The 26,247-nt window shown below is 37.8% G+C and overlaps 1 protein-coding gene across 1 annotated transcript in view; it reads right to left on the bottom strand.

The window, feature by feature from the left end:
- The window catches only part of LOC102866288 (leucine zipper protein 2-like), a 675,146-nt gene that overhangs the window by 59,424 nt on the left and 589,475 nt on the right, over positions 1-26,247 (bottom strand). The window contains 2 exon segments of the mRNA XM_006883771.1: positions 13,637-13,801; positions 23,130-23,204. Of these exon segments, the coding sequence (XP_006883833.1) occupies positions 13,637-13,801; positions 23,130-23,204 (240 nt within the window).

The following is a 26,247-nucleotide window of genomic DNA, read 5'->3' as shown; positions in this document are numbered from 1 at the left end:
CTCATGATACTGCCAGTTGTCCCAGTGGTGATAATCTTTGTTTTCTTTATAATGAGTCTCCATCCATATTGAAGTCTGCAGTCCTTGATCTTCTGCAGCACGCACTTCAGGTCCTCCTCAGTTTCAGCAAGCAGGGATGTGTCATCTGCATAACAAAGATTGTTGATATCTTTCTCCAATCCTAATGCCACATATCTCCTCCTCCAGCCCAGCCTCCTGGGTAATCTGTTCTGCATACAGGTATAAAAGGTATGGAGATAAGACACATCCCTGGTGTACACCCTTCCCAATTTTGAACCATGCAGTGCTCCCTTGCTCTGTTCTGAGGACTGTATCCTGATCCAAGTATAGGTTTCACATTAGCACAATCAAGTGTTCTGAGATTCCCACTCTAGAATCAGCCACAGTTTGTTATGATCCACACAGTCAAATGTCTTTGCATAATCAATGAAACACAGATAGATGTTCCTCTGGTACTCCCTACTCTCAACCAAGATCTATCTAACATTAGCTACACACAATATCCGTAGTACCACGACCCCTTCTAAACCCAGCCTGAACTTCAGGCAGTTCTCTGTTGATGGGCTGTTTCAGTCGTGTTTGGATAATCCTCAGCAGAATCTTGCTTGCATGTGATATTAATGATATTGTTCGATTATTTCCACACTCTGTCAGATAACCTTTCTTTGGAATGGGAACTAGTATAGCAGTCTGATTTTACCCTCTTGAGGATTAATCTGTCTGTTCTCCTAGCAGTTCATTGTATATTCAATACTCCTCTGCAGCACCATAGCTCAAAGTCATCAATTCTTTTTCTATTGTCTCTAGTCATTGTCCAGTTTTTTGACGCATAGCACCACGACCATGGCCTGGATCAGGCACACCTTAGTCTCCAGACTGACAACATTGCTGTTCAGTACTCTGGAGATGCCCCTGACATCAGATATTCCCAATGCAATTAATCTTTTAATTTCCTGATTGCTGGTACCTAGAGTGTTGATTGTGGAGCCAAGAAAACTAAAGCTGTTAAAATTCTCGATCTCTTCACCATCCATTCTTATTCTAAATGTTTTCTATTGTGCATAGGATTTTTGAAGGCCTGTTATTTCAGAAGTGGATGGTCAATCCTTCTTAGTCTATCTTAATTTTCATGCTCAGATTTAGAACAGTATCTGACAGACCAGCCTTTTACAGAAAGGAGCAGTTGTAAGATATTTCTATGATAGAGATAAATAGTTAACCAACACTAGATAGCAGTTAGAAAAATGATTTAGATACAAAAGATCATTGTATGCTAACCAAGCCTTTTTTCCCTTCTGTTGTTACTGCTGTGAGCTGTGGAGTCAGAACTGACTCATAGCTCACCCTCCAATGGGTTTTTAGAGGCAGAAAATCATTCAGGGAGGAGACTGCCCTTCTTTCTCCCACAGCACAACTAGTGGATTAGAAAAGCATGCTTTGGGGCCTGCAGCATAGCTTCTCATCACTAGGTTATCCAAGCTTCCAAGTGGGTGATAAGGACATATAAATAACCTGGTAACAGAGAATTAATATCATCATCATCAGTAGTTAACATGCTAGCATTATTAATGAGAGGCTAATAGTATAAAAAGGAGGGTTAAATCTTTAATAACTACAATAATGTAAATGAACTGCACAGGTGTTTATGGATCTGGATATTTCTAGATATTTCTGGATCATAACAAATGTTCTAAAATTGAAAAGATTGGGAATCTTAGAACACTCTTGATTGTGCTCATCTTAAACCTATACCTAAACGAAGAAGCTGTTGTCCAAAGAAAGATAATACATGATTCAAAATTAAAAAATAAAAGTATGCCAGGGATGTACCCTTTCTTCACCTCTTCAATCTAGATGCTGAACAGATCAGTTAAGAAGCTGAAATTAATGTGGAAAAATGTGGCATCAAGATTGGACCTATCAGATTTCTTCTGCACTCTTGAAAGTGAGGAAGACTTGAAGTGCTTGCTGCAGCAGATCAAAGTCTACAATTTCCAACATGGATTCCACATCAACATCAAGAAAAAAAAATCATCAGAGTGCTAAGGGACAGCATCATAATATATGGAAAAAGATTGAAATTATTAACAATTTCATATTACTCAGATCTACAATCAACATTTTTAGCACTAGCAGTCAAGTTATAAAAAGAGTTACCCTAGGAAAATCTGCTATTAAGTACCTCTCCAGAGGGTGAAGGAACAATGATGTCAATCTAGAGACTAAGGTGCACCAGATCCCAGCCATGACCTTATTGATTCCTTACTTTGTCTGAGAAGCAAACAATGACTAAGGAAGACAGAAGAATTAATATTTTGTGTTGTGTTGGAGAAGAATATACCGTGGACTGCTAAGAAAACATACAGGCCTAACCTGGAGGGTGTGAAATCACATTGCTCCTTGGAGGCAAGGATTTTGAAACTCTATCTTATATACTTTGGACATGTTGTCAAGAAGGGCCAATCATTGAAGAAGGATACCATGCTTGGAAGGGTACAAAGTCAATGCAAGAGAGGAAGACAATAGATGAGATGGATTGAGGCAGTGACTGGAGAATGAGGTCATATGTCTCAGAGACAGTATTTTGGAGACAATGAAGTTGGCTCAGGATAGGGCAAGGATCAGAAACATTATAGGGTCATTACGAGTGGTGGTCAACTTAACAACACATAACAACAACAATATTAACTGCTGACAGCCAAGAAATGGTATCTTAAGCTCATACTGATTAAAACATCACTGGAAAAAGAAATATTGATCTACAACAACAACATGGGCACTGCTTAGAGAATTCTTAGAATTTACTCGGCAACAGATTTTGGAATAAGAACAGAGACATGTAAATCCACCTTGCCGTAAATCTGTAGGCACCAAGCAGAATGTGATTATTTTATGGACTCCTTCAGAGTCCTGGAGGAGGTCTCAGTTGCCTCCTGCGCTAGCATGACTTTGACATTTTTAACAAAGTGGAAACTAAATTAACAAATCATCCTTGTCCAATTAAACATATACTATAGTTGTGACCTTTAACAATGTAAACTGCAGCTGAGTGACTTGTATGAGAAGAAAGAAAATGACAAAGATGGCTGGAGCAGGGCTGAATTTCTGGGTTATCAGGGCACAATTTCAACATTTCCTTGTCCTTATTCCTGATCTGAATTACTTCTCACTCGGGTATATTTCTAAATTTAGCCTTGCTTTATGACATTTGCTATTATAGTTCTTGCTGTTACACATACTATAAGGACTGTAATGTTATATGGAGATAAAACATTCAGTTATTGTTATTTGAATAGATAAATTATTTTTTTGCTATTATAGTTCTTGCTGTTACACATACTATAAGGACTGTAATGTTATATGGAAATAAAATATTCAGTTATTGTTATTTGAATAGATAAATTAATCAGAAAAATAGAAATACTTTTCTTAATTAAAATGTTGTTGATGTTAAGTGCATCAAGTTGCCTGTGACTCATAACGACTCTATCTACAAGATCTCTGAACCCTGCCCTTTCCTGAGCCAGTTTCATAAACTCTGACATGTTGTTGTTGTGTTCTGAAGAGTAAAAACCAACCCAGAGCTGACCCTCTAACAGGTTTTCAGAGGCAGTTTATCACACGGGAGGAGACTGCTCATCGTTCTTCCACAGAGCAACTGATGGTCTTAAACCTAGTGCCTTTGTGATTGCAGTACAGCTTCTTACCACTAGACCACTAGAACACCCTGACTCTGACATATCTACTACCTTTACCACAGTTACTGTGTCAGTCCATCTCATCTAGGATAGTCCCCTCCTGCACTGTCCTTCTACCCTTACAAGCATAATGTCCTTTTCCAAAGACAGGTCCTTCCTAGCCTTGTGCCCAAAGTATGAGATATGGAACTTCAAAATCCTAGACTCTGAGGAGAAACTTGGTTTCATTCATCCTCTCGAAGACAGACCTGTTTGTTCTCTGGATGGTCCATGGTAACTTCAATGCTCTTTTCCCAGCACCACAAATTAAAGGTCTTAAGCAAGTAATTGCAAAGACCATGGCCTGTACCAGATGCAACTTAGTCTCTAGACTGACATCATTACTCTTTACCACTTTGAAGAGATCTGTGACAGCTGATTTCACCAATGCAATTTTTTTTTTTTTATTTCTTGACTGACCTTCTGCAGGAAGCTCTTCAGGTACTTTCCTATTTTAGCAAGCAAGGTTGTGTCATCAGCATAGCACAAGTTGCTGATGAGTCTTCCTCCAATTTTTTTTTAATATTTATTTTTTATTTTATTATTTGTTGCGTGTGTGCCACAGAATTGGATCTAACTGGTACAGGAGGAGATCTCCCCTCCTTCTGCAGCGGAGCATCACCAGATTCAACCAGATTCAAACTGTGCGCTGTGAAGCTTCTTGCCACTAGGCCCCCAGATCTCCCCTCTTCCTCCAATCATTTTTTTTTTCTTCTTCTTCCTCCAATCCTGATGGCGTATTTCCGTCTCATAAAGTCCAGCCTCCTACAAAACGTTCTTTCAATATTTCTCAAAGTATTACCATGGCTTTCAAATACCAAAATGTTGTTTTCATATATTTATAAAGATAGAATTGTTTCTCTTTCACAGTGTCAGACACCACTATGTATGCTGAAAGCGACCACTGCTTTTAATTTTCATTTAATCTCATTAACAACCCTTTAAGGTAGGCTCTAGGATTATTTTCATTTAGTAACTAGGAAAGCTGAGTCTCAGAAGAGTTCAGTAATTTGATAAAATTTTCAAAAGTAAAAATAGGCAGGATTTTAGTTTTTTCTACTACACACTACACAATTTCCAAGCACCAAAACAATTACGGTAGTACTCCTCCTTTTTCACCAAAAAGAGATTAATGTCTTGGTTATATGCTTCCTTCTCTTCCTTTTAAGCAATTATATTTTCCAAATTTTATGGTCACATTTACTATTATTTTCATATAATGCCTAAAATTACATAAAATTTTACTGTGGGACATTAAAAAGAAAATTCCCAGAAACTGCCATTCACTGAACAAGCTTGTTTGTTTTCATTTTTATTTTCCTTTGCTTAGCACATACTCTGGATCTGAATCAAGTCAAAGGCAACTTCAAGTAAATCAACAATGCCTCTAACTCCCACATAAGTAGAAGGGAAACATTACATCTTTGAATACCTACTGTATGTTAATTACCTTTGCTGCCCTGAAGGCCTTTCTTAAAGTGATGAATAAACACACACAAAGAGAAAAATAAAGAGTGCAGGACAAGAGAGGTAATAATGGCTCTGTGTGTAGATAATTCCATAATGTAAAAAATAATTAAGAATATGAAAACTTTACCATGTTTGCCTGGAATAGAATTAATTTCATTATGAATAAATATAGATTGAAAAAGTATGGAGACAAGACACATCCCTGATCCACTTCCTTCCTGATTTTGAACCATACAATGTTTCCGTGCTCTGTTCTGAGGACTGCATCCTAGTCCAAGTACAGATTTCACATAAGCACAATCAAGTGTTCTGAGATTCCCTTTCTCCTCCAGGTTAACCACAAGTTGCTGTGGTCCACAAAGTCAAATGCCTTTGCATAGTCAATGGAACACAGACCCTTTAAGTACTCTTTTCTTTCTGCCAAGATCCATCTGATATTGGAGATAATGTCTCTAGTGCCATGACCTCTTCTAAACCCAGTTTGTATTTCTGGTAGTTCTTTGTCAATGTCTTATTCCTGTCATTTCTGGGTAATCTTGAAGAGGATTTTGCTGGCATGTAATATGAGTGATGTTGTTTTTGTTGTTGTTGTTGTTATGTGCCATCGAGTCATTTGCAACTCATAGCGACCCTATGCACAACAGCCCTAAACCCTGCTCTATCCTGCGCCAACCGCACCGCCTCTCACACACCCATCCCGATTACCCCAGTCACCGAATCAATCCATCTCATAGAGGGTCTTCCCCTCCTGCGCTGTCCCTCCACCCTCCCAAGCATGATGTCCCTCTCCAAGGACCCGTCCCTCCTGGCAACATGTCCAAAGTATGTCAGACGAAGCCCCAGAATCCTTGCCTCCAAGGAGTAGCTTGGTTTAATCCTCTCCAAGATGAATCTGTTTGTTTTCCTGGCAGTCCATGGTACATTCAGTACCCTTCTCTAGCACCACAGCGCAAAAGCATCCACTCTCCTTCTGTCCTCCCTAGTCATTGTCCAACTCTGTGATGCATAACAAGCGATTGCAAATACCATGGCCTGTATATGAGTGATATTGTATGATAATTTGCAAATTCTGTTAGGTCATCTTTTATTTGGAATGGGTATAAATATGGATCTCTTCCAGTCAGTAGGCTAGAGAGTTGTCCTCCAGGTTTCTTGGCACAAACTGGTAAACATGTCCAAAGCAGTATCTGTTTGTTGAAATATGTCAACAATTGGTATTCCATCAATTCCTAGGGATTTGTTTTTGCCACGTCTTTCAGAGCAGCTTGAACTTCTTCCTTCATCACCTTGATCATATGTTGCCTCTTGAGCATATGTTAATTTTTTAAGTTCTTCAGTGTCAGCCAACTCTTTTTGGTCCAGTGACTCTGTATACTCTTTCCTTTTTCTTTTACTACTTCCTGAATAATTTGATATTCTAAGTATTGCAACTTGAGGCTTGAATTTGTTCTTTAGTTCCTTCAGCTTAAGATATGCTGAGTAAGTTTGGCCCATTTTATTTTCTGACTCCAATTCTTTGCACATTTCATTATGATTCTTTGCTTTGACTTCTTGAGCTGCCCTTTGAAATCTTCCTTAACTTCTTGACTTCTTCCCTTTGCTTTGGCTTCTTGACACTCTTGTGCAATATTCAGAATCCCTTCTCACATTTATTTTTGTCTTTTCCTCTTCTTCTTTCAATGACCTTTTGCATTCTTTGTGGATAATATTCTTGATATTCTCCCGCAGCTCGTCTGGTCTTCTTTCATTAGTGTTCAAGGCTTCAAACCTGTTCCTGCGTTGGTTTTTAAATTTATGTGAGACAGACTCAGAACAGATCAAATAAGGCTGGGATTTATGAGGAAGAATGTGATATCAGGATTGGAGGAAGATTCATCAACAACCTACGTTATGCAGATGATGCAATCTTGCTTACTGAAACTGAGGAGGACCTGAAGCACTTGCTGCCAAAGGTCAAGGACTGTAGTCTTCAATATGGATTGAAGCTCAACATTAAGAAGACAAAGATTCTCACCACTGAGCCGATTGGCAGCACTATGATGAATGGAAAAGAGATTGAGATTATTAACAACTCCAGTTTGCTCAGCTCTACAATCAACACTCTTGGCACCAAGCACTCAGGAAATCAAAAGACAAATTGCATTAGGTAAATCTGCTGTCAGAGACCTTTATTTAGAGTACTGAGAAGCAACAATGTCACAGTTTAGAGACTAAGATGTGCCTGATGTAGGCCATGGTCTTCTCAGTTACTTGCTGTGCATCAGAGAGCTGGACTATGACTCAGGGTGACAGAAGAATTGATGTCTTCAAGATGTGGTGCTGGAGAAGAGTCTTGAACATACCATGGAACACCATGAAAGCAAATGGGTCTGTCTTGGAAAGGGTGAAACCAAGTTTCTTCTTAAAGGCTAGAATTTTGAAGCTTTGCCTCACATACTTTGGGTACATGTCCAGAAAGGACTGATTATTGGAAAAGGACATCATGCATGGAAGGATGGGCAGACAGAACAGGAAAAGAAGACTCCATATGAGAAGGATTGATACAGTAACCGCAGCAAATCAGACAAGTATGTCAGAGTCAGTGAGACTGGCTAAAGATACGGCAGGCTTCAGAGCTGTTGTATATAGGATTTCTATAAGTCACATGTGACTCAATGGCACATAACATAAACAATAACAAAAAATTTATATAATTAATATCCTCAAGAACCAAAGTTTGACCTTGAGTCTCTCCCACCAGAATTTAAAAACCAACTAGGGACACATTTGAGGCCTTGAACACTAATGAGTGAAGACCCAATGAGCTGTTGGAGGATAGCAAGATATCATCCATGAGGAGTGAAAAAGATCACTACAAAGACAGAAAAAGGAGAAGAAAAGCCCAATATGGATTTCAGGAGAGACTCTGAGTATTGCACTAGATTACCAAAAAGCCAAAGCAGAGGGGAGAAATTAAGAAGTTAAGGAGTTCAATAGAAGATTCCAAAGGACAGGAAGACAAAGCAAATTATTATAATAATGAGCAAAGAATTGGAGTCAGAAAATAAAAAAGGAAAAATTCACTATGCATTTCTTAAACTGAAGGGACTGAAGAAAGAAAACTCAAGCTTTGAGTTTCAATCCTTAAGAATGCTGAGGGCAGAATGTTGAATGATGCGGGTAGCATTAAAAGAAGACGGCAGGAGTGCACAGAGTCACTATACCAAAAAGAACTGGCTAACACAGTAGAATTTCATGAAACAGCAAAGGATAAAGAGACAATGGTGATGAAGGAGAAAGTTCAAGCTGCTCTGGAGGAATTGTCAGAAAATTAGGCCCAGGAATTGATAGAATACCAACTGACATATTTCAACAAGCAGATGCAGCCCAGGAAACACGAGTTTGTGCAGCAAAATCTGGAGGATGATGGTCTGGCCAATTGACTGGAAGTGATTCATCCACATTTACTCCCAGTCCAACAAAAGGTGATACAATAGAGTGTGGAAATATCAGACAATATCACAAATACCACATACAAGCAAGATCCTACTGAAGATTATAAAAAAATGATCGTAACAGTATATTTACAAAGAATTGCCAGAAGTGCAAGCAGGGTTTATAAGAGGCTGTGGCATTAGGGTCATTATGTGTCAGATAGATCTTAGGTGAAAGTAGAGAGTACCAGAGGAATGTCTATCTGTGTTTCATAGTCTATGTAAAGGCATTTGATTATATGATTAACAACAAATTGTAGCTAAACTTGAGAAAAATAGGAATCCCAGAGCACTTGATTTTGATAATGCAAAACCTATACTTTGACCAGGAAGTAGTCATCAGAACGGAGCAGGCAAACACTGCATCTCCATTTCTTTTCAATCCACCTGAACAACAAATCATTCAGGAGGCTAAACACTATAAGTAGTAATGTAACATCACAGTTGAGGGAAGATTCATCAATAGCCTACATTATGCAGATGACACAACCTTGCTTCCTGAAACCAAGAAGGACCTGAAATATTTGCTGCAGAATGTGAAGAACTGCAGCCTCCAATAGGGACTGAAGCTCAACATCAAGAAAACAAAGATTCTCACCACTGGGCCAATTGTCAGCGTCATGATAGACAGAGAAGAGACTGAGATTGTTGACAGCTTCAGCTTGCTTGACTCTACAATTAACAATCTTGGTACCAACAGCCAGAAAAATCAAAAGACAAATTACATTAGCAAAGTAACTGTCAGGGACCTCTCCAGAGTACTAAGGGTAACAATGTAAATCTAGAGACTAAGATGCCCCTGATCCAATCCTTGGTCTGCAATTACTTGTTATGCATCACAGAGCTGGATTAAGGATGACAGAAGAATTGATACCTTTGAGTTGTAGTGCTGGAAAAGAATATTGAATACACAATGGAGTGCCCACAGAACAAACATAACTGTCTTAGAGGGTGAAATCATGCTGTTCCTTGGAGGAAAGGATTTTTAAACTCTGTCTCACATACTTTGGGCACATGGCCAGGGGGGATCAGTCTTTGAAGAAGGACATCATGCTTCGAAAGGTGGAAGGACAGAGCAAGAGAAGACCCCAGATGAGATGGATTGACAGATTAACTAGAGTAATGGGGGTAGGTATATCAGAGACAGTGAAATTGGCTCATGATCGAGCTTTGTGCAGAGCTATTATACATGTACTGTTAGTCACAAGCGACTTGATGGCACATAACAACAACAATATGTTTAACAGCTAACACAAATTCTGAAAAATTTAAAAGTCATATTTTACTAGAAGGCCTAAGATTGAGTTTTGTTTACCCAAATATGTATGAGATTTTAGGGAAAATCATCTAAATATCCAAAGTTTGGTTGTAGATAACTAACGCCAAATGATAAAATAATTAATAAAAGAGATACCTATATTATTCCAGTGTCTTAAGCAAATAATTCTCAGTATTTTTACACTCACATCACAGCTAAAATGTAGACACTAAGAGAACAGATGCCCCGGAAGGCTGTTCGACGTCTCTGTCTCATAACCTGCCATGAGGCACATGTGATCGCTGTGGCTATAATTAGCAAGGCTGAAGAATTACCAATAAATGTTTTCACTTGGAAAGGCACTTTTTTGTCTATGAAGAAAAACTCTCCCCCCCCCTTAAGTGTTTGTTTCTCCAGTGAATACCCTGTGTCACATTGTATTTTCAGGATCCCATGCATACCATCTGCAAGGTGTTTTCACTGAGATTAATCCCCAAGGATAAAAGAAAAAATCCAAAAAACCCCCGTTTGGTTTCTTCCACAATAGAGAAGATAAAGATTTTGGGCTTAACATAAACATCAGACAAGCCTTTTACCGCTGATCTGCAAAATAGCATGCTCTATAGTGCAATAATTCAGATTTATTGAACTTCATCTTAAGCAATTGAATTTTTGTTATCGTTTTTTGAAAAATTAACAATCTCTGAACAGTCCCATGTAAATGCTTCTTACTTTTCCCCATGATATACCCAGCTAAATAATATTTACAATTTATTTCAATGATAGGACATACATGTCTTCAAAACAATTCAGTTAAAATAAAATCAATACTTCCCTACATCCTCAGGGTCAACAAAGTTCAGTTTAAATGGTGGTTTTATTCAAACATACTTTGAGTCAGAGACAGAGATAACATGCCCATAGAATTACAAACCTGCTTTACCCAAAGTCATCAGACTTAATGAGTCTGGACCTTTGTTCCTGTCTAACAGACTAACACTGAGGGGTCAGTGAGTGCTTCCTCTGCAGGTGTGCCAAGACGTCTGGGGAGCTATTCATTTTAGCAGTGCTCAGTCCCAAAGATTGTACTCAGTATTTTTATGAACATTAAAACCACTGTAAAATAATACATTATTATGCAACTTCATTGCCAATATTTGGTAAAGTAAAATACCTTAAGTTCTTCCGAAGGTTAAAAGAAAAAGAATGACTTTTTCCTCTCCTTTTCTGCTGGCAGCAGGCTGTAAGGTTTGTTTCCACCCTTGTCTTTCAGAAAGTCCCTCCCCTCTTCCCCTTTTCTTTCTTTTTCACTTTAACTCTTTTCTATGGTGTATCTTTCACCAGCTATGTCTCTGTTTTATTGTTTTGATAAACATTTCCCATTTTTTTCTAAAGAAAAATAAATAATGATAAATAAACTAAAAAAATGGCTTAAATTTTTTATCTTCAAATTAAACAGTACTGGGTTGTACACCAAGGCTTCAATATGTTTAGAAGCCTTAATGGAGGAGCATTCCCTGTGTGGTGGGCAATCGCTGAGCGGCTACCCTCAATGTTGGCAATTTGAATACACAGGTTGCTCTGAGGGATATAGATGTGGCAGTCAGCTTCCGCAATGATATAAAATGCCTTGGGAATCTTAAGGAACAGTTCTACTTTATCCTATTACTCTCACTATTGTCATCAGATCCAATGTATAGCTGGTTTCTTAGAGGTTATAATGTGTATGAGAGATGATTGCCAATTTTTTTTTTTAAGGATTGCCAATTTTTCCCTCAGAGCAGATGGTAGATGACCTGCTTGCCTTTGAGTTGGTAGTGTTAACTCCTTACCCATGAGGTCACCAGAGTTTCTTCTCTTTCCAATTCAGTCACTATAAGTTGGAATTTGACTTTTTAGCAATGAATTTCATTTCTTATTTTCACTATATATATTAAAAAATCAAAGAGAATTCTAAGTAGAGAAAGATACATTCTTAAATTATTTTTAGAGAAAAACATGCTTAGAATTTTAATAGTGAATTTATACAGCTTGTATGCATTTAGTTCATATAACTCCTGGCCACTGAATCAGAACTGACCTATAATTGACCTTCCACTGGGTTTTTCTGATTCTGTAAATCACATGAAAGGAGTTTGCCAATCTTTCTCGTGCAGGCCACTGGTGGATTTGAACCACCAGAGGAATCGTGGCCTGTGGCCTATGGGCTAACAACACAGCTCTCTCTCTCATTTTCACTGAGATAGCACTACCTCGTAGCTGACCTTTCAGTGAGTTTTCAGAGGCTATAAGGGGAGCTCTGGTGATTACAAAGCTGTATTGATGTAGCAAAGACACATGGTTCAAGTCCACCAGCTGCTCTGAGGGAGAAGGCAGGACAATGTCCTTCCATGTGCTTTACTGTCGCTAAAAAGCCCCTGAAGGCCAGCTCTGAGTTAGTTCTGACTTGATGGCACACACCAACAACAAATCCCACTGAAGGAGATTGCCTATCTTTCTCCTGTAATCACTTGCCTTTAGATTGGCAGTGCAACAACTTAACCACCACCTCAGAGTCTCCTTGGTACCTTGACTCCCTGTGCTCCCTTCAAATGCTTGACTAAAAATGAAAGGGGGGTGGAGTTACCACTGATTTGATTCTACCTCATCTGACTGTACTGGACAGTTCAGAACTACTCTGAAGTGGCTCTGATTTTGATCCCAGTTTGTCTCTCATGAATGTTATGGCTTTGGGCTTTACTCCTAGGTCTCTGATTCACCTTGAGTTGATTTTGTGTATGGTGTGAGATGTGGATCCTATTTCACCTTTCTGCAAGTCGAAGTCCAGTTTTGCCAGCACCATTTGTTGAAGAGGTTGTCATTTTTCCCATCTGATAGCTTTTATTTCCTTGTTGACTATCAGCTGACCATAGATAGCTGGGTCTATTTTTGGGTTCTCAGTTCTGCTCCACTGTTCTATGTGCCTGTACAATTTGGTGAAGAGGGTGAGGGAAATGGAAAGAATTTGTTCTTGAAAACAATGTATTCAAGTTTTGTAACTAAACTAGAAGAAAAAAAATTTTAATATAAGTGGCTCTGAAGCTGTATTCTTTATAGAAGTGGACTATCAAATAGTTCTACAAAGCAGCAAGTGGGTTCATATCACCAACATTTTGGTTTCAGCCACTGAACCAGACTCCATTCTGTAAAGTAATTTCTGACTTCCTGCAATCCTCCAGTACAGAGCAGATTCACCAGTAGAGATTCCAAAGCACCTCAAAGACTCTACAGTAGCAGACTCTACATAAGTAGAGTCACCCCTTAGGGTTGATAGAAGCAGACTGCTACATTTCCCCCCATGGATAGCTGTTACTTTTGAACTGCAGCCAAACAATTTAACCACTGCATCACAGGGTTCCTTCTATATTTACAATTGACTCATTACAGATAAAAACAAACGAATAAGTGAAGTATATATATTCCCATAATCTGACTTGGGAAAGATGTCAGAAAGTCTCCTTTCCAACCTTTTTAAAGCTTCTACAGGAGACCTTACACACCAGGTTACTATGCCCATTTACTTCCAGATCTTTCAGTGCATTTTCTATCCTCTGGTTCCACTCTGATGATCAGAAAGAATGAACTATCAAAGCAGCATAGTACCTGATTTTACTTTTCAAAGCTAGAATAAAGTGTACCTTGTTTTTCGTCGTTGAGTCTGGAATCTTAGCGTCAACTGTCCTGGGTGGCAGTAAAATCTGAGTTGGATGTGATGTGACTAGACTCAAAGGGGGAGGCTGATCACGGAAAACAGAGGTGAGGCAGAGTTGTACCGTCTCTTTCATGGCTTTAATCTGAGACTCCTAGGGAAAAAGAAAGAGATAGCAACTGTTTCAAATGTGGTTCTGTATGATTTAACGGCGCTCGTTCTTCCACACCTCTACCTCACACGTCCACATGTACAATCAATTTTCAGAGTTAATTATGAAGTATAAGCACAAAATATTCACACTGGATTTTTTTAAAGCAGCAGGAGATCAGGAGACTTATGGTTATGAGTAAGTTTGATGTCCAAAATACAGAAGAAAAATGATGTCATTTTGAAGACTAGGTTGAACCTATTTCAGGTCATGGTCTTTTCAATACTTGCTGTGCATCTAAGAGCCGAACAAAGAATAACAAAAGAATAATTAATGCCTTTGAATTGTTATGTTGAAGAGTGCTGAACATTTCATGGACTGCCAAGAGAACAGCTATGTCTTAGAAAAGGTGCAACCAGAATGTTCCTTGAGGCAAGGATTGTGAAGTTTCATCTCTAATACTTTGGGAATGTTTCTAGGAGAAGCTATTCTTGGAAAGTGATTCCATGTTTTCCAAGGTGGAAGGTCAATGAAAGAGGATGCTTGGAAGCGTGGAGGGACAGTGCAGGAGGGGAAAGCCCTCTGGGAGGTGGATTGATTCAGTGACTGGGGCAATCGGGATAGGTGTGTTGGAGACAATGAGATTGGCACAGGACAGAGCAGAGTTTAGGGCTGTTGTACCTAGGTTTGCTGTGAGTCGCAAGTGACTCAACAGCACATAAAAACAATGAAAATAATATTTTCTTAAATTGTCGATGCTGTATGTGTCATCTTGTTGGGACCAGGTTTTCGGAGGCAGTTAACTGCACAGGAGAAGACTGTCCATCCTTCTGCAGAGCAGCAGGTGGACTCAAACCACGTGCCTTTGTGATTGCAGTGCAGATTCTTGCCACTAGGCCAGTAGAGCTCCTTGTAACACTACCATAATATTCATATGCTTAACATAACGTACCACCACAGTTCCTTTCCATGTACTGTGCCAGGAATATATGCTGTATCATATATACTGTATCTGTAATTTATGAGGTCTTCACTTGAATGGTTAACTTCTTGATATTTGTTGTTATTGTTACATTCCATTAAGTTGACCAAGACTCAGAGCAACCCTATGAACAACAAATCTGAATCTTATCTCATCCTATCCTACCCCATCCATCCTCAAAATCTCTGAATGTTGAAAGCCATTGTCACAGTCACTGTGTTAATCCATCCTGATTAAAGTCTTCCCGTCTCTCTCTGACCCTCCACCTTTCCCCAGATGATGTCTTTCTCTAAGGACTGGCCTCCCCTGAAAACATTTCCAAAGAAAGTGAAACACAGTTTTACTATGCTTGTCTTTGTCGTTGCTGTTAGGTACCATCAAGTTGAGTACGACTCACAGCAACCCTACGAACAACAGATCTGAATCCTGTTCTGTCATCTGCCAACCTTACAATCTTTGACACCTTCAAGCCCATTGCTGCAATCACTGTGTCAATTCACCAGGTTGACGTCTTCCTCTCCTTTGTCGTCCATCCACTTTTCCAAGCAGGATGTCCTATTCCAAGGAATAAGTAGCTCTCCTAATAACACATCACCCTTGCTTCCAAGGAGCACTCTGGCTTTTCCTTCTTCAAAACATATCTGTTGTTCTTTTGGCAGTCCACAGGATATTCAATACTTTCCTCCAACATCTCCAACTACTCAAGACATCAAGTTTCTGTTCTGTCATTCTTATTCATTGTCCAGTTCTTAGATGCATAGCAAGTGATTAAAAAGACCATGGTCTAAATAAATCAGACACACCTTATTTATCAAACTAACCTCATTGCTCCTTACTAACTTGGATAGGTTCCTAACTGGAGACTTTCCCAGTGCCTTATATCTCCTGATTCCCTGACTGCTGGTACCAAATATATGAATTGTTGATCCGTGTTAGATAAAGTCAGCATCAGTTTCAATTATATCTCCATCTATTATGATATTACCTATTGATCTAGTGGTGAGAAGATCCTTGCCTTTAAGGAGCACTTTAGTTGCACTTTCTCCAAGACAGATTTATTTGGTTTTTTTGGCATTCCATCTATATTCAATACTCTTCTCCAAGACTATAATCCACAGGTTTTTATTATATCACCTTTATTTATTGTTTAATTTTTGGATATATAGGAAGCAATAAAGCATACTATGGTTTGGATCAGGTACATTTAATTTTTAAACTGACATCTTTGCTTTTTAAGCACTTTGGAAAAATCTTTGACAGAACAGTTTCTCAACACAAGACATCTCTTTATTGTCAACAATTTTATTTTTCTTGAATACACAATCATGATGGCATAGAAAGTTAAGAAATTAAGAGATGTCTTTAAATTAAAGTGTTGTCAGCACTTTACAACTATAACAACTCATCCCCTTAGAATGTACCATGATTGTGCTAAATGCTGAACTTTGAATAAACCAGTTAACTTCCAAATAGACAATATCCAAAATCATATATCTAACTAACATATCTATCATGGTGTGGCCTATTAGTCCAGGGGTGAAGATTTTTATATTGATATAGAATCCATATTGAAGGCTGTAGCTTTTTTTAATAAGTTATTCAAGTGTTCATCCTTTCTGCAAAATTGTGCTCTTTGTATAATGCAAGTTATTTATAAGTCTTCATACAACTCTGATATTATATTCTTCTTAATGCAGTCCAGTTCTAATATTACCTACTCAGTATACAGATTGAATAGGTATGGATAAAAGATATACCTCTGATGCACATCTTTCCTGGTTTCAAGCCATATAAGTTTCCCTTGTTTTGTTTGGATAACTGCTTCTCAGTCTATCTCAGGTTTCACAGGAGCACAATTAATTGGGTTGAGATTCCCACTTTTCTCAATGAAGTAGACTCATAATTTATTATAATATAATATAATATAATATAATATATATAATATATAATCTAGAAAATCAAATATTAGGGAATCACAATTCAGCGTCTTCATAATAGACACTCCTGTGCTTAGAAGTCCTTTGTTGTGTACAACAATCTTGATTATTTCAGGTAATATTAATAACTATAACAGCAGTCCATTGGATAACCTCTCAGTCATTTCAATAGACAAAAATTTCAACTGTAATAGAAGCAATCATAAGTATATAAGGCACAGGACAGTGATGCAGTGAAAACAGTCATTTCACAGGCCTCTTGTTAGTCCCATCCCCACCACCAGAGTAACTGTTACATTTTTTTCAAAGGAAAAGGAAACTGAAGCGGGTTCTGTTTGGAGCCCTTAAGAGAAAGACTTGTGTGTGAGTAGCCAGTGAAACACTGAGGAGGCAGCAACAGGGATCAGGGTAACACTGGTTTGACTGCTCTCCTCTAATCAAGAATTCTAGTGGGATCAATTATTGAAGTGGAAAAGGAAATCTGGAGGCAGGATACTACAGCAAGGGTCTTGAAACTCTTCATCCTCTTTGATAATGGCTACTTAACTTTTCTGAGCAGATGTTAGCTCAAGGCTATATATCTCTTACTCCAACACACACACACACACACGCTTGCCGTTCCTTAACACCAGTAACATGCTGTTTGATTCTATGGAGTCTTCTCTAGTACACAGAATCTAAGGCATTAGCTGGGAGTATATAGGGGACAGGTACAGGGAACATGGGAATGGGCTATGACCCTCACTGATTAGCTTAAGCCTTAAGCCTTATGGATACTTCCCAACCCTCAAGCTGGCAACTATTTCTCCAGTCCCACTGCTAGGCCCAAAGAATGCCAGAATGGCACCCCCAAAGTAGGATCTTGGGGTATATAGCACAGTGGCAGTGAGGGATCAGAATTTCTGAGGGTCTACATCTGCATTTTCCTTGCTAAATAATCTGATTTTGCATAACAACTTAATCTTTGGAACCTACCCATGACTGTAAGTGTGTAGTAGTGTATTTGAGGGCAACTTTGTATGCATACATTTTTCTTAAAGAATAAATACATTCTTCCTGACAAAAGATATTCTTTCCAAAAAATAACACAATCTCTAGTTTCTTATCTCCTGACAAATGAAAAGCAGAAGATATAATTTACATTTATATAAATTCATTTGCATTAAGACACATCTACAAAATAGGGGTAATACTAGCTACGGGTATTGGAAAGATCTTAGTGGAAGTGGTCCTGTGAATATAAAGGCTCTGCCATTATTTTGCTTCTTTTGTAAACTCAGTATTGTTGACCCTGACAAATCATTCAAAATGTCAGAATCTCTGCATTGAGCAATCTCCATGTAATTTATAATAGGATGTCATTCATCCATTCAGTCAGAGAAATGTTAATTTACCTGTCCCATTCAGCTATTTAGCATATTCTTACCATATTCTAGGAGCTGTATTGTTGCAAAAATAAGTCTTGCTCTGTTACTACTTAATTTTGGGTTTCTGTGTAATTTCTATAACACCTGTAATCTATAATGTAATATGGATGTAGCAACGTCTTCCTTGTTGTATTGTATTAGAGTAATAAATTTTAAAAAAAATGAAATTGTAAAAGTTATATTTTCTTTTTTTTAAGTTATATTTTCAACTGAGGAGGACCTGAAGCGCTTGCTGCAGAGGGTCAAGCACTGCAGCCTCCAATATGGATTGAGGCTCAAAGTCAAGAAGACAAAGATTATCACCACTGGGCCAATGGCAGCCTCAGGATGGATGGTGAAAAGATTGAGATTGTTCACAGCTTTAGTTTGCTTGGCTCCACAGTCAACACTCTTGGCACCAGTATCCAGGAAATGAAAAGATGCATTGTGATGGGAAAGTCTGCTGTTAGGGTCCTCTCCAAAGTACTGAAGAGCAATGGTATCTCTCTGGAGACTAAGGTGTGTCTGATACAGGCCATGGTCTTCACAATCACTTGTTATGCATCAGAGAGTTGGACAATGACTAAGGAGGATAGAAGGAGAATTGATGCCTTTGATCTGTGGTGCTGGAGAAGAGTATTGAGAATACCATGGACTGCTAGGAACACAAACAGATTCGTCCTAGAAAGGGTTAAACCGGGATTCTCCTTGGAGGCAAGGATTCTGAGGCTCCATCTAACATATTTTGAACATGTTGTAAGGAAGGACCTGTCCTTGGAGAAGGACATTATGCTTGGTAGGGTGGAGGGGCAGTGCAGGAGAGGAAGGCCCTCTATGAGGTGGGTTTATTCAGTGACTTGGGTTAATTGTGATGGGTGTATCGGAGATGGTGCAATTGGCACAGGACAGAGCAGAGTTTAGGTCTCTTGTACATAGGGTTGCTATGAGTCACAAGCGACTCGATGGCACATAACAACAACAACAGTAGTTGATGATAACTATAATTCTTTACTGGTAAGAAAAGAATTAATTCTTTGGGAAACAGACAGATTTTTAGACTTAGGGCTTATTGTTTATATTGGGAAAAAAATTAAGATTTCTTTCATTTATTATAGCATGGTTCTAAGGTGGAGTGTTGGCATATTGCATTAATAATGCTTGTTTGAAGCTTCAATGCACCATTCTTAGGAGTTAGACCTCTGAAGAGCATAATACTGTCTTGCATAAAGATGATGGAAAGAGGTAAAAAGCAATTTCATTAAACTGTCACTGTTATCCATTTTGGAGCGAGATAGCATTTGTATCAAGTTTTCTGGATACAGTTTATGGGCTTCATACTTATATTATAGTACATGAAGTTTGTTGAAATGAACCACCAGTTGTAATGAATCCTTTTATAGCTTACTCTGCAAAAAGAAATGAAAAAAAAAAATCCTGACGATTAGAGATGGAATTGTTACCACAGGTAATAGGTTCCATGATTTGTTCTATGCTTCTTAAAACTGAGCAATTTACATGTGCTAGCAATTACCCACGTGCATTCTTCAATCAACTAAATTTCCTACTGTGAGCTCTGATGGTGGAGCCCATAGAGACTTGCACAGCTGACCCAAAGAATGAGCTTCTATAGTGATGTGAACCCACCAGCAGTTCTGGGAGGGAATGGTGGGCAGTCTCTGTGTTATGCACAGACTTGGAAACACACTGGAGGGTCAGATATGAATCAAAACCAACTCTGGCAATAAGAAAGATGGTTTTCCTATCCTCTGTGCACAGTAAGAGGTATTATAGTCCCCATTTTAGAGTCAAGCAGACAGATTCTGAGAGATAGAAACACAGTCATTCAAGGCAAGAATTGTGATTTGAACGAGTAATTCTGGAGAATTTCTGTTGGACTGCGGCTGTGGTACAGTATTCATTCTCTGTGCTTATGTTGACGCTTGACTCAACACAAAATTATTTTCCATTTGTTAATGTCTGACAAAATTGTGCAAGATACTGAGCCCAAGTCTATATTTCATAAGAGTACTGTACACTGCACATTATTTACCGCAGGATGATGCCTCAGAAGGCATTAAAACCCACTTAGCCACTGACTGGCTGAAGGTACTATCTGATGGTAAATCAGGAACGAAGAGTCAATGTAAGAAAGAGCATTCTAACAACGCTGTATCAATTTCACTCCACAGAAACCACAAGAGAGTGCTTGTTCTTCATAAGCTGGTTGGAATTTCAAACCAACTTTTGTCTTTTTTTACCAAATGATGAGGTATTAAAGTATATTCTCATTTTTAGTCATGTTTTCTACTTTTATGAATGAAGTTAAATGTCTTTCATTTTATTAATAAAGTTCATTATATTACAGTATAAAATTGGAATTGGCCTACTTCTTAACTGGACATATTTTTTATTTATATGCATTTTGAAGTTATATTACTAATACATACTGTCTTGGACTGATATTTTCCTGTTGGATGAAGTTAAAAAGAGTACATTTTCTCATTAGTAAAGGTAAAACAATAACAACAACAAAACCTCTTTGATTAAAACCTATTTTTAGTCCTATCAGTATTAATGCACAAACTATATTTGTGTTTTTGGTTACATAGGTTATCTGTATATATCTTTATTATGTTTTTATTTCAAAGGAATCCTTTGTAAATGTCAGAGTCTGATGATTCCAGTCTTGCTTTTACTATTTAAATATAATGTATAAATGAGTCATTTGTTCTCCAGGTGAGATGAGTATCTTACGTAATAGGATCTTACTTTTCATTGTTAAACATTACATTGACAATCTCAATTTAATCAGGAATTGCTCTTCAGCAGAAAATAAATTAGCATTTTAATAAACCTCTGATTAATCCAGGATTTCCTCCACTTTTCCTATGTATACCTTCCATTCTTTTGATTGAGGACCATATACGTGTTGTGTCTATTTAACTATACTTTCCCCCTGCTCTAAAAACCTTGAAATATTTGATAAAATTCAGTTCTCACATAAAGACTATTACATAATAAAATGAACTAGAAAATATCTAAGTTTTGGAGAAAATCACATTAGATATTCAATCGTAGAGTCTTCCTAATAAAAAACAAATGCTTTTAAAGTCAACCTATTCTATTCTTCTGAATAAACTTAAGGAGAGGGGCTATTTGTTCCTTAAAACATTGTAAGAGAGTTTTAAAAAGAAAATAAAATTATGAGAATTTAAGACAATAAGGGAAATATTAAGAAATTTTAGAAAACACTATGTAAAAAGTTTGGCCACTGTGGAGGCAGATGAATTTGCTCTTTATAAACTCAACAAGGAGGCACAGCCACCATCCACAACATCCACAGTCTGAACCAATTCCTGTGAGACCACTAATGCCTCTCATACCCTGCACACACTTTTATCCATTTTAATGTTAACCAAACTTCCTGGGTTCTTGCTGCTTCCTGGGTCTAATAACCTACTGCAAGGGCCTCAGAGGACTCACAGGATCATACAATTACATAGGTGATTAGGAAAGTTACAGGTTATGATTTAAGTTGGAAATAAGATCTAATTAGTCAGGACAACTTCTCTCACATGCTTCCAAGCCATTTGACCTCCAGCCCTGCAGCTTTAAGTCTGTGCTACCGAGGTCTCTTAGTTCTGCCAAATGTTGCTTCCATCCCTGTAAACTCCAGTCTTTTAGCAAATCTTGGGGAAAGTGACTGGTTCTGGGTTCATGGAATAACAACAATCTCAGGTCAGCTCTTTCACACAGCTCTATTATCAGCTCTATCAATCTTGCATTTTCTAGTGCGGCCTCTGCTGTTCTTCTCTGGGTCCAAGTCTGGCTGGGACAAGAATCTGAGACCCCACAAAATGCAGGCTTAATTATGATTCTTCATTCTTAATGATAGCAATAGCTCCACCTTCTCTTTCTAAACCTGCTCAATTTAAGCCTGGCGGGATGGTAAAGCTGGCCAATCCCCTTATTAGTAATCCACATAACTTATTTGCATGGTTGAACCTGGTCATGTGGAAAAAAATAAAACACAATGGATGGCCTGGGAAAGCCATTTTTATTTTATTTTATTTTATTACTTTGTGTGTGTGCATCGTCAAATCAGATCTGACTGGTACAGGAGGATATTATCCCTCCTTCTCTGGCAGAGCATCTGGTGGATTCAAACCGTGTACCTTTGTGATTTTAGTGCAGCTTCTTGCCACTAGGCCACCAGAGCTCCCCCTGGCAAAGCTATTTTAAACAATAACACACTACAGTACAACTATTGACCACAATTGTTCTGAAATGTATCCCCAGGTCCTTTCTCTATACTACCCTGTCCTGTATGACAGCTTTCTCTTTCTCATATGTGTTTATTATCGAGAGCATTGAATTGAATAGCAACACATAGGCACACATGTTTATATATACAAGTAATATAAGAAAAAGTGAGATGAGTAAACCTTCTATTATTAGGAATTACATAATGATGATGATTATATAACTAAGTGAAGTTTAAAAGAGGACCTTTTCCCTATATTTGGATAAAGCTATTGTAAAAAGCTGAACAAAATTCTTTTCACTTATTTGCATTGCCTTTGTCTAGCAGATTCATTTAAGACACATCTCTTCTTTAACTGATCTTCTTTTAAAACAAAAATTTAAAGCTTATCAAATTCCAGTGATTTTCTTCCATTTACTAAATAACTCATTTATCCAAAATTAAACATAACATCTTTCTTGGTGCTTTTAAAGCATGTTTATTGATGGCTCCCCAATACATAAACACCAACAAAGTGAAAAATGAAGTTACAAACTAGGAATCTAAAATCTGAGTCAATGTACTGGAACAGCAAAACCACAGAAATGTTTGGATTCAAAGAGAATATCAAACACTCATAAACGTTATAATCATCTTTTATGCATGGAAATTAGAACTGGATCAATAAATCAAGAGAATCAGTGAGCATATCTCTAATTCTTTTCTAAAACCAAGTTGTGATGTTTCTTAGATGTAAACTTACCCGATCAAGAGCTGCTTTCTCTAATTCATTTTTGGCTACAGCCAATTTTTGTTCAAGGTCAGTAAGCTGTTGGGCCTGTAAAATGAAAAGAAATGCAAATCTTTTAGTAAATTCTTTAATCTACCTCTATACTCTAAGTACTTGCAGGATTTTTCCATGAATTTTAGATATAAATAGAGGGGTTTTTTTAACTTGTGGGATTCATTTAAAATTACATAGATGGTCTATTGGGTGCTTATATAGTGTTTTCTAGGCAAATGAACACCACAACATCATTGGAAAAATACATTTAGTATATAGTTTAAGCCACAGAAAATGTCTTCTTGAAAACTTTCAACCACCCTTCTCACCTTCACTCTTTTTGTTATTGAATTTTAACCTCATACACTTCAAAGATGCCCATGAAGATACTTGTAGGGGTCCACCTAGGCTTCAGGCCCCCACCCAGACCTGACAGTGGCGGAACTACCCTCTTTGATGCCAGCAAAGATGCTTTCCAGGTTCTCCCCAATTTAAGAAGAGGTTTGAGATATTCATCACCAATAATTAAAGACCAGAGGAGATGTGGAATAAAATCAAGGGTATCTTTTTTGAAGCAACCAAGATTTCATTATAACGACAGAAGAGGAGAAAGAAAAGACCGAAATGAGTGTCAGAAGAAACTATGAAAATTGCATTAGCTCACTGAGAATTCAAAACAAAGAGAAGACATGCTGAAGTAAGAGAGTTGAACATAAGATTCCGAAGGGCATCTCAAGAAGACAAAATAAAGTATTATAATGAAATGTGCAAAGAGCTGGAGTCAGAGAATAAAAAGAGCAGAATTCTCTTGATATTTCTTAAGATAAAAAAAACCTGAAAAACCATTTCCAAAATTGACTTGTAATACTGAGAGACGCCATGGGAAAATTCTTGAATGATCCAGGAAGCAATTAATAAATAAAAAGAATAGAAAGAATACACAGAATAGCTGTACAAAAGAAATAGAGATACCATTTGACCCAGTAGTCCCTCTACTGGGAATATACCCCAAAGAGACCATAACTGCTATCTAAGCAGATATACGCACACCCATGTTTATCTCAGCTTTGTTCACAATAGCAAGGAGTTGGAAACAACCTAAGTGCCCATCAACAAATGAATGGTTAGAGAAGCTGTGGTATATTCACACAAATGATTACTACGCTGCATTGAAAAACAAGGAATTCATGCAATATTATTCAAAATGGGTGACCCTGGAGGACATTATGCTGAGTGAAAGATCTTAGTCACAAAAGGACAAATACTGTATGGTGCCACTGTTGTAGAATGAGGCTGACATCAAGGTGGGAGTAAGACTGAGAAAAACTGGATAAATTATGTATACTGCATTGAAGCCGATGAGGGAGAGAACAGTTTAAAAGTAATATATTTTAGGGCATTATGATTATCCTGAGAGTCTGGAATGAGGGTTGCAGAGTGGAGTATACTCAATGAAGGAGTTTTTTCTTTTGCTTTTCAAAGAGAAGAGGGAACTGGGGGTGGGGTGGACAGGGAGAAAAGTGCAACAATGAATGAATGGAAATCCAAAATCTCTGTAGGTGTTCATTGAAATTAATTTTAAAAAAAAGTAACGAAGACCAGGAAAAATAAAGGAACAACAACTGGATAAATTATTCATACTGCATTGAAATAGATGAGGGACATAACAGTTTATGATAGGGTATTATGGTTATCACAAGAGTCCAGAATAAAGGTTGCATAGTGGAGTGTACTTGGGGCAGGGGAGGGAGATGGGGAGATTGTATACCAATGAAAGAATTTTTCTTTTACTTTTCAAAGAGAAGAGCAAACTGGGGGAAAGGGGTGGGCAGGGAGAAAAGTGCAACAATGAATGAATGGAAATCCAACATCTCTGTAAATGTTCATTAAAATTAAAAAAAATTAAAAAAAAAGAGATGTAATCTTGAAATATAAAAAAACCTCAAAAGAACTGATTGACAATGAAAAAATTCAAGTAGTACCATATGGACAAGAGCCAATAGTAACAAAAGAAGACAAGCTACACTGAAGACACTGAAAAAAAAAAATAAGGCCCCAGGAATAGATGGAATACCAATGGGCACGTTACAACTAATAGATGGAACTGTTAATGTGCTAAACATTCTGTGCCAAGAAGTTTGGAGGATAGCTCCCTGGATATATGTTCCCATTCTCAAGAAAGTTGATCCAACAGAATGTACAATTTATTGAAAAGTATCAATATCACATGAAACTGAAACATTGCTGAAGAGCATCCAAAACCATTTGTCAATCTGGGTTTAGAAGAGGTCATGGCACCAGGAATATCATTGCTGATGTCAGATGGATCCTAGCTTAAAGCAAAGACTATCAGAAGAATGTCTATTTATATTTTACTGACTTTACGATGGCATTTGACTCTGTGGATCACATTAAAAAGAATGGGAACCCTAGAACACTTAATTGGCTCATGCAAAATCTATGCTTAGACTAAGAAGCTATTGTCTGAAAGGAACAAGAGAATACTGTATGGCTTTAAATCAAGAAGAGTATATCAGGATTGTGTCCTTTTCTCATCTTTGCTCAATCTGTAGCAGAGCAAATAATTTGTGTAGCCAGATACTATGAAGAATATGGCATAAGGATTAGACGAAGACTCATCAACAATTTACATTTTATATAATACAGTTTTGCTTGCTGAAAGTGAATGAATAGGACCAGAAGTGCTTTCTTGGAGAGTGCTTGCTCTCTTGAAGGAGATGAAAGACTACAGCCTTCAATATGGATTGAATTTCAACATCAAGCGAACAAATGTCATGAGCACTGGACCAACAAGCGACCTTATGATAGATGGAGAAAGTATTGAAACTGTCAATGATGTCACATATTTCGATCCATAATCAACCCCCTTGGTACCAGCAGTCAGGAGATAAGGAAACATATTGCTTTAGAAAAGTCTGCTGTCAGGACTGCTCCAATATACTGAAGAGCAATGATGTCAGTTTAAAGACTCAGGAGTGCCTGATTCAGGCCATGATATTTCCAATCACTTGTTATGCTCTGAGACCTAGACAGTGAATAAAGATGACAAAAGAAAAAAAATGCCTTTGAGTTGTGA

Source organism: Elephantulus edwardii, unplaced genomic scaffold (assembly GCF_000299155.1).
Source record: "Elephantulus edwardii isolate Elephantulus edwardi_28Jun2011 unplaced genomic scaffold, EleEdw1.0 scaffold00029, whole genome shotgun sequence".
NCBI classification, from domain to species: domain Eukaryota; kingdom Metazoa; phylum Chordata; class Mammalia; order Macroscelidea; family Macroscelididae; genus Elephantulus; species Elephantulus edwardii.
Note: the sequence above shows the minus strand (reverse complement) of the source record. Positions and strands in the feature narration are given on the sequence as shown.